The 12433-nt window shown below is 31.2% G+C and overlaps 2 protein-coding genes across 2 annotated transcripts; one reads left to right on the forward strand and one right to left on the reverse strand.

Annotated features, from left to right (window-relative positions):
- Positions 1-707: 707 nt before the first annotated feature.
- On the reverse strand, positions 708-5992 carry LOC114193152 (protein NETWORKED 4A-like). The gene is made up of 4 exons (XM_028082858.2): positions 5770-5992; positions 4809-4857; positions 4578-4689; positions 708-2708 (listed from the first exon to the last, which is right to left on the reverse strand). Exons 2-4 carry the CDS (start codon positions 4821-4823, stop codon positions 967-969), a joined length of 1869 nt encoding a protein of 622 aa, XP_027938659.2. The 5' UTR covers positions 4824-4857; positions 5770-5992; the 3' UTR covers positions 708-966.
- Positions 5993-9499: 3507 nt separating this feature from the next.
- On the forward strand, positions 9500-11932 carry LOC146884436 (uncharacterized). The gene is made up of 4 exons (XM_085665331.1): positions 9500-9958; positions 10966-11042; positions 11130-11358; positions 11490-11932. The coding sequence occupies exons 1-4, from the start codon at positions 9877-9879 to the stop codon at positions 11609-11611; spliced, it is 510 nt and encodes a 169-aa protein (XP_085521457.1). The 5' UTR covers positions 9500-9876; the 3' UTR covers positions 11612-11932.
- Positions 11933-12433: the final 501 nt, after the last annotated feature.

Below are 12433 nucleotides of genomic sequence, written 5' to 3' on the forward strand. Positions count from 1 at the left end.
ATAAACATTTTCAACATGTTTATTTTTTACATATGTACATAATATAAATTGTGATTCTAATAATATAAATTGTGATTCTAATCATATCAAATTGTTTTTTTAAAATGAAACATATTCAATCCATGATGAAGTATACAACAACCTAAGTATAATATCATCGTCTGCTTCCATTCAAAATATAATTATAATGATTACTAAAAGAAACATAAAGTTTTAACTTTTACATAATTTCCTAAAGTTGCCGACGACAATGAACTATTATCAGGTAATAGTATAAATACTTGACATTATGAGTACATGTCCATGGAACTAAACAAAATAAATAAATAAATAATAATAATAATAATAATAATAATAAATATCGTAACTTTATAATACAAATGACGTAATAAAAAACTTAAAAAAGTATACCGCAATACTAAAATATATACAGAATACGCTCCCACCCATTGTGAAGACAAAAATTCTTTAAAGACTAGTCCGAATCCAACATGACGACATTTAATTGCGGCATTAGGGAAGGGGACAGTTGAAATTCAAAATCAAAAATCTAAAACCCAATTATAATAAAGCTTCCTTTTTTATATTACCAACAACATTATATATTACTGTAAGAGAATTTCATCTCGTAACAACTTTGAAAAAAATAAAATAAAGAACGTTGCACAACCATTCACATCAGACCAGACGGATGGATTATACAAATATTAGACCAAACTAAGCAAATTTTCAATCTCTCATGAACCCTTAAGGAAGGGTCCTATGGCACAGCGTCTTACAAAAATCGATGAAACTTAGCAGTGCCATCAGCAATGTGTAGTGTATCTAACATGTCATCACTTCTCCATAATATTACACATGATTCTGACTCGTATACACTAGAGCCATAAGCATAAGAAAAACATTCCAAGACAGAGAAATGAAGATAGCCAAAACAATATACAAGATTACCTTCATATTCATTCATCAGGCAGCCAAAACGGGAAGCCGTTTTTGCCCTATAACGTGCTGTCTAAGCATATCATAGCTATTTCTGTAGTGCTCGAGTGAGAAACATAGCTGCCTTATGACCTCCCGTTTCTCTTCCGCTCCGTCTAAGATCACAGTTTTCTGCCTATCAATCTCTTCCTCAAATTGCTTAGCTTTTGATTTTAGCTCTTCCACTTGTTTATGTGCCTCCTCCATTCCAGAAATCAGTTGTACATGTTCCATGTGTAGCTGGTTCAAATGGTTGCTTAGGTGTTCAATCCTAACATCTTTGGAGTTCACCTCTTCCTTAAGCAAACCAACTTCAACATGGAGCTTATCTTTCTCTAGTTTTAGAGTATCAAGGCTAGTGTTGAGATCTTTTATGTTGTTCTCTCTCTGCTCAATGTACGCCTTCAACAGCTGAATCTCAATCCTGAGTGTCTCCTCCATCTCTATTTTTTCAGACTGGATCTTTCTGATTTCCTCTTCAAATGAACGACCTCGACATTCCCAGTCTCTGATATGTTCTTCTAAATGAGTCCGTTCCTCCAGCATCTTTGACATTTCAGACTTCAATTGAGCTTTCTCCGGGAAGATTTTCTGCTCAGCATCAGATACTGCTGTTTTCAAATCCCTGACCTCTTGGTCTCGGTCAGATAGACTAGTCCTTAACCTTGCAAGTCTTTCATTGAGTTTGGTGCTCTCTCTTTTCTCACTGTTGAATTTGTTTTTCCAAGTTGCAATGTCTTTAGTAGCCAAATCAAGCTGATTCAACAACTGCTGAATTCTTTCAGACGATTTATTGGCCTCAAACTTCAGTGAAGTAATTTGTGTTTCTGAAGCTTTGAGATTTTCTTTGGTAATTCTTAGCTCCCTTGCAAGCGACTCAATCTCAGCATTTTTCTCAGACAATGCCTTATCCACACCATCGACACTTCCTTCAACCTCTATCGTCTTGTGCTCCAGGGCTTCCCCTCCATCACTGATGTGTTCTTTAGGTGATGAAAACTCAAAACCAGCCTCCATATTTTCAGCATTAAAGGGTCCGTATTTTTCTAGCTCAATTTTCAGTTTAGTAATTTCTTCTTCTGATAGTCTTAACTTGTCATTAACATTCATCAGTTCTTGTTCATAGGCATTGATTTTGGTATAAAAATCTTCAGAATTCTCATTTCTTGATCCCCTAGATGAAACCTCTGCATGTTCCTCTTCCTGCATCCATAGCTTTCCTTTTAACTCACGTAGCTCGGTTTCCAACTCTATTATTCTTCTGTTTATCACCAGATCACTTCCATTCTGTAAGAAACCAGAATAATTATTAACTGACGAATCATCAGATTCGTTCTCAGAATCTGTCAAAGTAGAGGATTCATCCCCATCTTTTTGTGCATCAGAACCATTTCCACTTGAGCCAAGAAAGTAATCAAATCCAGCAGCTCGGTTACTTGATTTAAGACGACCCCATCTCTTTGGAGTAGGAGAAGGCCAAGCAGAGGTCGGTTCGGAGCCAGCATCAGAAATACCAGAACCTTGGGATTGGAGATCAGAGGGTATATTCTTTCGCAATTCTACTGTCACATGATCATAACGTTCAGCCAGAGCCCGGTAACGACGGTAAAATTCCTCAACCAGAGCAACCAATTCTGGCCTCTTCTGATAATACATTTCAGCCTTTTTGGCGAATGAATCCGCATCCTCTTCTATCAGCTTCAACATGCGCTTCACACTCTGGTCCATCTCTGAAGTTGAAAATCATGTCATTTTCTTGGACGACATTATGATAAAAATGGATTGACTTATACATAACAAAATGCAAAACCCCTTCCCCCAAAAAAAAAACTAGAGAATTCTTATCCAGGAAACCATGGGAAAGATGAGATGATCATATCACAACGACAACAACTACACCAGATTTAACTTGCCCTTGCTTAGACTAAGTGACAAAAGTCAACAGCTCTCTCTGTTTAGCCAGCAGAAGAATGTAACCTTGGCAGTCTAAAAGCAAACTTTATTAACAAGAGTAACAGGCATCATAAAAGTGTAGAAAACGGAATTCTTTGAAGAATCGTTCAGCTTGTTTAAGAGGTGCACTCATGGAAGGAATAAAAGAGTGGAAATTGACATTTAGGTCACATTTTTTTTCAAGAAATAACATTACACTATTGGGGATAACCAGGATAGATGTTCCTGAGAACGGTATTTCTTAAATATATCATTTCCATTTTCGGTATTTGGTAGGTATCCTTTAAAAATTATTCCAAGGCATATGCAATTATAAGACATGAATATCTTTAAAAAATACTTTTTTTATTAGCTTAAATCATTCTAGTGGGAAACAACTTTTGGATGGGAATGATTTTACAGAACCCGAACACTAATGCCCCTTTAGGAAAAACAGGAGTTCGTATATGTTTCACAGTTGAGTTGGGTATGAAAGTAGACAGTAGAGTTATATGGTCTATTAAAGATAAATAATTAGCATTCCATTCACCAAAACAAAAAGATAATTAATATCCATAGATATCTTACAGCAAAGTCTGGCTTCTCTAAAGTGAGGGTGGAGAGAGAAGTGTGGAATTATAACCATTGATTAGAAAATAAATAGCTGAAATTACGATAAATATATAAATTCATGCAGTACAAACTACTATGAAGTATAAGGTTGCTACAAAGTTCCTCCTCTAAAGTTCTCTCACTCACACTAGAGATGCTAAATCTCTTTATAGGAGATAATAATTTCAAATTACAGTAGTAGAGTCCACTTAAAGATAGAAGCAAATCAGTCGAACTGTTTATCATTCTAAACACTTTTTCCCGAAGTTTCAAAAATATTTTTTTTTTGTAGCTTTTCTGCCTAATACACGGAATATTAGAACCAAGCAAAAAGTTTGAATATGGCATATCAACTAATAAATAACGTTTCATGGCTCTCTAGTAGATGTTTAGTACTGGTCCCAGTTGGCAGAAATGTCAAATAGCCAGATTAACGAAGAGGCAGAAATAGAAAAGCTTGTCAATCAGGAAGGCAGTGGTATTTTGTGGGTATAGGAAAAGGACAGAAGTATAACAGTGTTAAAAAGTATAGTAGGTAGAATCAAAGTGTAAATAATATAAAAGACAACCCTACACCACCAATTAACCTGATCCAAGTCAAATTGAAAAACATTGTTCATTTCTTCTTTTCGTAAAGGAGTGGATGTTGGGAAGGGGATGTTGCTCCAAGACCTGAACTTAACCTAGACCACCAGTTAAAAGTTGTTGATCCTGATTTCAAGTGCAGCAAAGAGATCGGGAGGAATCAACGGAACACCTAATTACCTACTTACACCCCAATTCGATTTTAGTTGTCTAAAGTAACTGGTTTGATTCGTAACCCGTGCTACAATGTTGTTCAATTTCTGCAAAATTAATAGAAATTTTAGTTCTACTGATCTTAATACATGTAGTTTTGATTACGCATTAAACCTTGCCGCATGAAAACAGAGAATGCGTCTCACAAATTCCTGAAGCTTTTGCCCCAAAAATGCTTCATATAAATAGAACTTGCATTTAATAATAACAAGTATCAGAGCAACAATTTAACTATAAAGACCATTGCAATTACATACCCTCAAGGTTCTCTGAAAGCCACCTAGAATTCTTGGGACTGATGTGACTATCCCACCACCAAGGATGGGACTTCCTCGATTCCAACCTCCTCATTTGCTTGCTAGATTGAACCTGAAAATAAAAAAAAAAAAGAAAAAAAAAACACCATTAACACGCGCACCAATGAACCCATCATTCTTCTGAAGCAACCATACATGTATAGCTCAAAAATTAAGCTCCGGAATACTTACCCCAGAAGCTGCCATTTGCGAGAGCAAGTTCTAGCCCGAACGAGAAACTCTGGTATCAACAACAACCCCAAAGAAGAAAATAAACATCAGCATTCAAAGTTCAAAAGATGGAATAATTAGTTAGCGTAACGCCTTAAGATGGCTTGAAAAGATGACGACAACGAAGTCTTTAATGTGATAGTACTACGATATGAATGCTGTAACTTTTCCCACACAATCACAAATATGGGCCCAACTACGTGGGCCATCACCCTCCCCGAACAGGCCCAAAGTGGGAAAACCGATACCAACAGTGAAATCAAACCGGCCAACGAAGAAACGAGAAGCACATGGCCATGTCAGTGAGTAGCGCGCGGAGAAATTTAAAAACCAAAATTAAATAGCGAATTAAATAAATGAATAAAATAGTCAAATTTTGACCGTGTGTTTCAAAATTTTTATCTTCTCTCTCTGAAAATCACAGACAACTGGCTACAGCTATATCCACGCGTCGTGCAGCGCAATCGCCTCATTTAAACGTGGTAGTTGAATTTGGCATTACACACGCAACAACAAAAAATATCACTCTGACCAATTTTTATTTAAAAGTAAAAACCAACGAAGAAAAGGATTTTATTTATTTACAATAAATAAATAAATTTATTCACGATAATTACGCTATTTTTCAGAAATTCAAATTTCCGAAGAGTCCAAAAACTAGTCGGGTGTCGCAGGACAATAATGAGAACGAAAGAAACAAATTGCAGCCGCGGTAGGATAACGATGAATAGAGACAGAATACGAGAATCCTCCGCCACACGACCAAAATGTCATGTCAGACATGTAATAATCTCAATACTTCCTTCCTTTGGAACCAAATAAACACAAACACAACCGAATTCCAAACATAATAAAAAGAATTAGAGAAAATGAAAATGAATTATGGAAAGTAATCCGAGGAACATGACAGAAATGTTCTTACATGCGAGAAGAGCGTGTTTGGAAGTAGTTGCGGAAACTGTGAGAAAAAGCAATGGATCTGGGAACAGAGAAAGGGAGAGAGAAGGTAAAAAGGGTGGAATAGAGTGAGAAGTTTGAAGAGAGAGATGCGTTTGTGTTGTGAAATGTGAAGTGTTGTTAATAATAAGAAGAAGAGAGAGAGAGTGGGAACTGAAGGCAAAAGAAAGTGCAGGGAAAGGAAGGGGTTGTTCCATTTAATGTCCACTAAGCTTCCACTCTTCGCACATGTTCTTCTTTTATTATTTTTTTTAATATTTTTCTTACGAGTAATTATATGATTTTTTTTCATACACGTATTTCTTCTTGAATATTGAATTGGTTCAAACGCTACGTTGATTATTATTATTTAACATTTTCTTTGCCTTTCAGAAATACTTCGTGTTGTTCATGTCACATCTAGCCGCGTTGAAAATCAAAGTTGAATTAATTAATTTTTTTTTCTAAATGCACTCCCCCATGGGGGCAAAATGGACTTTGGGTTAAGGTTTACTTGTAGTTGGAGGTTGGCATTGGTAATCAATCTTTTTCTTAATTCCCCATTAGAAAAGCTGAATGGTGCGATTCATGGCTTAAAAATAGAAGAAAAGTGAGATACCATTAATTACGAGTTGGAATGAATGTTGAAGGTGGCACGCTTGTTTCATTAGAGGTACCTACCGTTGCTCAATTTAAGAAATAAACCAAAGTATGACCAGAAAGTTGGATTAGATTAATGTGTATAGGCTTTAATAATGTAAGGGACCATAGTAGGATTCAAAAATTTTCAAAAAAACGCGGTATAATTAATGTACACTTTAATTTAACTTGGAGACACAAAAATGATAAAAGTTGTATGTAGTGGGAAAAGAGTTATTGGTGGTTGATTTAATTACCTAATATGGTACCACTGTTTCCTATGCTTGTAAATACATTCCGTTTCTGTAAAATAAAATAGATTTAAAAAGATATGTGAAAAACATAAAAGAAATTAAATAAAATGAAACTAAAAGTTGAAAATAAACATTTTAAGTTATTTAATAAATTAAAGGTATTTTAATAATGTAAAATGAAAGCAGAGATGAAATATATATACATATTCAACATCGTTCTAGTACCTAATTCAAAAAATCACATATTATAAATATTCATATATTTTTTTTATTCCATGAAAATATTTTATCAAAGATCAAAGTAGAGTCAAATTTAAATAAACTAGTGGGTGTGGGTTTAATTTGTTATTCCTATCTCCAAGTAATAAGAATCCTATATAAAACAAAGGATAAAATAATACTAAAATCTCTTTTGAAAGATATGGAAAACTTCACCTAACAAATCATAATATTGACGAAAACTTGGATTAATTTATATAACAACTTTATAAGCTAATTGAGCACATGAAACCCAAAACACTCATGATGAATAAAAAAAAAACGACAAAACAGATCTTTGGAAAGAAAAAAGAAATTTAATCCAAATCAAATTTTAATTACCTCAAAATAATCTACACGTATTCACCTCCTAATTGTTCAACCTAATTAAGAAAAAGAAATCACTCCAAAAAAAATATAAAAGAGAGAAAATTGAAAAAAAAAACATTACAGAAGTATGAATTTAAAAAAAAAATAATTAAATTATTAAAATTATAGTTTATATCATTAAGTTATAAGTAGAATTTTAAAATTTATTATTCATAATATTTTTAATGATAAAACAGGTTTAAAAAAATAGTTTAATTTTGTGACTAAAACAATTACTTCACAATTAAATGTGTTATTGTATTACTGTTATATCCTCAAAATATTTTTCCTCATTGTGAAATAATTAACAAACATTTTTAAATAATATTAAAAAATTCTTTATTTGGAGCCTTTAAATTACTCAATTTTACTGACAAATCAATTTAAAATAATAAAATAAAATTACTACCCCATGATTTAATTTAGGAACTTTATGTAGTTGTGTTGCCTCGTTTACCTTTCTTTTTGCCTTGAGTGCTTGAACCACTCACATCGACCCAATACTCCAACATCAACCATGAATCATGCGTTATGCATAACTTCAAACCCAACCTCTTTTTAAGCTTCAACCACTGCTTCATCATTCTCATCATACCCCAATTTGATTTCATGTACACACTTAAAGTATTTCAAAATTTTAATACAATTTTTTTTTTTTAGAGTTCAAAATTATTGGGTTTACAAAGAGGGTTTTAACGAGAAGATACACTAATAAAACTTAAGTCCAATTATATAAAATATTCACTCTTAATCCAAAATCTTAAAAATTATAAATTTATAAGTTTTTATCTTTATAAAGTACTTCACTTTTTCGATTTATAACCAATATGAGACTCAGAAGATTTGAATTCTTAACAAAAACAAATAATAAAACCTTTTAAAACAATCAACAACGACAACCACACTATATTCACGTATATATACTCTCAAATTACAGAATTTTACAAAAAAAAATGTAAACATTTGAAAAATCTATTGCCTCATAATTTGAGTTAGGAACTTTATACAAAGCCTTAAGGCACCCTACAGTGACCCAACATCGGGTAGGACGAATTATTCATTTATATGCATTATTCATGCATATGTCGAAAACCTGTCACTGTGAGAGTGTGCATTTTTGCATTATTCCTGGCCAAAAGTAAAAGCCCTTCTCCTTTTTATTTTTGTCTTTTTTAATGGCAGAAATAAAAAGAAACTCCAAAATATAAAAGGCACTTTTGATTGAGGGACCAGAATTTTGAGAAGTCAATTACATTGTAGATAATGCTTAACTTCCTACAACTTTTTTTTTTATTTTTTTATTTTCTGTCACCCATAAGTCTCACCTTTTAGTCCTACCTATTAATCTATTGTTAACTAAAACTGCAAGTCTCATTGAATAACAATGTTCTCATCTTTCAGATTTTTTTATGGCCACTTCCTATTTTCAGCCACAAATTTTGTTGCTGCCAATTTGATATTTCTTTTTCAAAATAAACCTGTTTTAAAAAATATTATTAAAAATAATGTATTTGTACTTTAATTTCATGTTGAGAATTTTGTTCCCTCATCACCGAAATCTCAACATATCCACTCTCATGTTAGAAACTTGGTCAAAATTCGATTATCGAAAAGTAAAATTTTAGTTAGTATTAAATTATTAACATGTGAACCGTAAATGAGTTTAGTTTAACAATTAAAGTGGATATAAATTTATTTAGTTTATTTTTTGGTTAAATTTGTCAATTTGACTTTTCCACATGTGATTTTTTATAAAACTAGACCCGAATATAGATTTATTATTATATTATTATATAATAAAATAACTAACCACATCTAATCATAGTAATATATATATATATATATATATATATATATATATATATATATATATTTGCATAAAAGTTGTGTTGAGTTTTGGTATTATTACTAAGTAAACAAAATTAAAATGAGAAAATGAAATTAAAGTTCGGAGATTAAATGCAAATTAGAATAAGAACTTAAATTTTGATTGAGATTTATTATAAAGACGTCTAAGAAGAAAGTTTAGACTAGGATAAAAAAGACATTAAATTCTAATCTCTTTTTTTTTCTCTAAATATAAGGAAATAAATCTAATTAAATATATACTTTTTACAAAACTTTAAAATAAGAATATAACCAGCTAATTATGCAGTTGGCTCAGTAAAGAAAGAAAGAACAAGTTTGAAGATTTAGTTTGTTGTTCCATGCCACAGTGGCACACACATTGCAAAACCAATGAGCCTAGGACGATGCAATCATTGTATTCCACCTCTTTATTTCCGACACAAACTTCCAAACCCATGTTTCATTCTTCTGTCTTCAGGCAAAACCTTCATATTGCAATGTTTCTAAAATTTCAAACCTGACCTTGTTTGTGTCAAATGCTTGATTCTTGATGCTTGATACCATATTCTTATCATATGCTGAGCATAACAACATTTTTCCTAGTTTTGATCCAAACAAGTTTTATATATCTGAGACATATAAATACAACATCATGCAATGCCAGAATTTCCTCGTAAAAGAACTGCTCAAACAAGTGTCCCTAATAATTTCATCATTAAGGAATCATGATGAATGGAAAAAGCAGCTTCCTTCTCAGCTTTTCTCTGGGGACATTTTTTCTCCTACTCACCCACGTCTGTGCTGAAAGTTAGTATTTTTTTTTTCTTTCACTTTCTTTTTCTTTCTTTATGCATTTGGTAGGAACTGTTTACGGTTTATTCAATTTCTAAAATGGGTTATCAAAATATTGGATTATCCAAGTGTAAGTGTAGGAAAGATAAGAAAGTTGAAAATCGTGTAAAAAATAACAGTAAATTTATTGCTTTAAGCTTTTAGATTAGAGATATAATGATACATAATTGATTGAACAATGATATTTTGACAACTTTTCTCTTATAGCCTACTGTGATATTTTTTAAGTGGTTTTGAATTACATATAAATGAAAAAATAGAAAATCACTTAAAAAATATCATCCTAAATTAGAAAAAAAAGTTATCAAAATTTAATTGTTGAAAAAAAATTCATACCAATTACAATTTGCATGAAAATGATTTAATCTAATTTTGATTATTATAAATAACAACCTTGTACTCAAACACTTACATTCACAAACCTTAATCCACTACAAGAAAATACTTCTTTAGTAACTAATTTTAGTGATCAAAAGTTATTAGTTACTATTGTGACCAATTTTAACACCAATTCACAAAATAAAAAATTATTGGTTATTAAAATAGTCACTATTATGAATAAAAAATTATAATTGGTTACTAAATTGGTCATTAAAATTAATTACCATGGTTTTGGCTACCAAAGAAAATTGGTCACTGAAAATTAGCTATCTTAGTTTTAGCTACCAAAATAACTTAGTTTCTAAATTGGTCTCTAATTAATTACTGATTAATTTAGTGACTAATTATAATTTTTTATTTATAATAGTAAATATTTTAGTAACCAACAATTTTTTATTTTTTAAATTGGTATCTAAATTGATCACTGTAGCGACTAACAAATTTTGATCACTAAACTTAGTTACTAAGAAAGTATTTTCTTATAGTGATCCTAATTACAGTTAATTTTGGTGATTATATTTTGTAGAAAAAATCATGAGACAACGAAAGAAACATGACTTTTTGTGTGTGCCACCTTTCAGATACGACTGAACCAAGGAAAAATGCAAATCTAAGTCCATTCGAGAGTTGGAGGAGTGCTTACTTCTGCATGCAGAATGTAATTAATGAGTTATATATGTTAAATTCGTCTTAATGGTTATTAACCACTATACTTATATCTGATAATGATGGTTATTATGTGCAGACATCATATTATTGCACGATAAAAGATGGATTCACAATTGGAATGGAGGGTGTGATAAATGTGCAGGATTCTGATATCAAGAACTTTTGCAACAATGGATGCTATGACCACACTTTATATGTCTTAACTTGCATCAAAGATGTCAAATCAAACTTCTTCTTCCAGACCAAGCAACCCGTCTCTTATGTCTGGAATGTTACTTCCAGGGCTTGCGCTACTCAGCTTTCTGGTAACAATTCTTTTATCAATTTTCTCACACACACTTTTAAGAAAATAAAAATTAATATAAAGGATAAAAAACACAATTAAATTTATGAGTCATAGAATAAATTAAACTAAAGATGAGTTTTGATTATGCAGGTTTCAATACAAACGTTACTAATCATAATCCAAACAGTGGCAGCAGTTTGTATGGGAGAGTTTATATGCCCCTTGTTTCAGCACTAACCACAATGGCTTTCATCGCCACATTTGGTGTGTGACAGTTTTCTGAGTCTTATGGGAATGAACAATTTAGTTGAATGATGTTGAGTCTTGTGATTTCATGTGTAATCCATACAAATAAATAAAGTAGTGGTGTAATGCATAGCATAGCCCCATAAGCAAAAATATAACACACAAATTTAATTATAAGGAGGATTACTTGGTATTATGTATATTCCTAAAATACCAATCTATGTTGGTCCAAGTGAAGGGTACTAAAGATTCTTACACAATAAATTTTGCATTGTGAATTAATTAGAAACAATAATAGTTTTTCTTTCAAAGAAAGAGTTTAATAATTAATGTAAAAATTTGTATTACCAATTAATGAGAGATGATTTTAGTATGACTTTTAATGTGATTAGTAAAAATCAACAAATTTCAGCTTACGATTGAATATAAAATTATTTATAATTGTAGCTCTAAAAAAATTCGGGTATATTTCATGAAATAAATAGTTTCTCTATACTATTTTCCTTTATGATTACAACGGTAGTACAATGAAAAAACTAATATAATTTAAATGATTTTTTAGGCTTAAATAATTTTTTCGTTTATAGAATATTTGAGTAAAATTTAGTTCCATTCCTTTCTTTTTAACTAACAGAACATGCTGCATTTGCATTTATATATCAAACTTTTTATTTTATTAAAATAATATAAATTTAATAAATTTGTAACTATATAAAAAAAAGAGACTATTTTATAAACTAAAAATTATTAATAGATCTATTATAAGTAAAAAATTATAATTATTTTAATTATTTACTAATAATAAATAGTTAAAAACTCGATATGTAATCAATTTTGTCTCTAAATCA

Source organism: Vigna unguiculata, chromosome 8, assembly GCF_037176805.1.
Source record: "Vigna unguiculata cultivar grain cowpea cultivar isolate G323 ecotype 2 chromosome 8, ASM3717680v1, whole genome shotgun sequence".
NCBI classification, from domain to species: domain Eukaryota; kingdom Viridiplantae; phylum Streptophyta; class Magnoliopsida; order Fabales; family Fabaceae; genus Vigna; species Vigna unguiculata.

Coding starts and splice junctions, on each gene's coding strand:
- LOC114193152 (XM_028082858.2), bottom strand. Junction 2,709..4,577: donor GCTTTCAGAGAACCTTGAGG/GTATGTAATTGC, acceptor TTTCAACTTCAG/AGATGGACCAGAGTGTGAAG.
- LOC146884436 (XM_085665331.1), top strand. CDS start 9,877: ATGATGAATGGAAAAAGCAGCTTCCTTCTCAGCTTTTCTCTGGGGACA. Junction 9,959..10,965: donor CACCCACGTCTGTGCTGAAA/GTTAGTATTTTT, acceptor GCCACCTTTCAG/ATACGACTGAACCAAGGAAA. Junction 11,359..11,489: donor TTGCGCTACTCAGCTTTCTG/GTAACAATTCTT, acceptor TTGATTATGCAG/GTTTCAATACAAACGTTACT.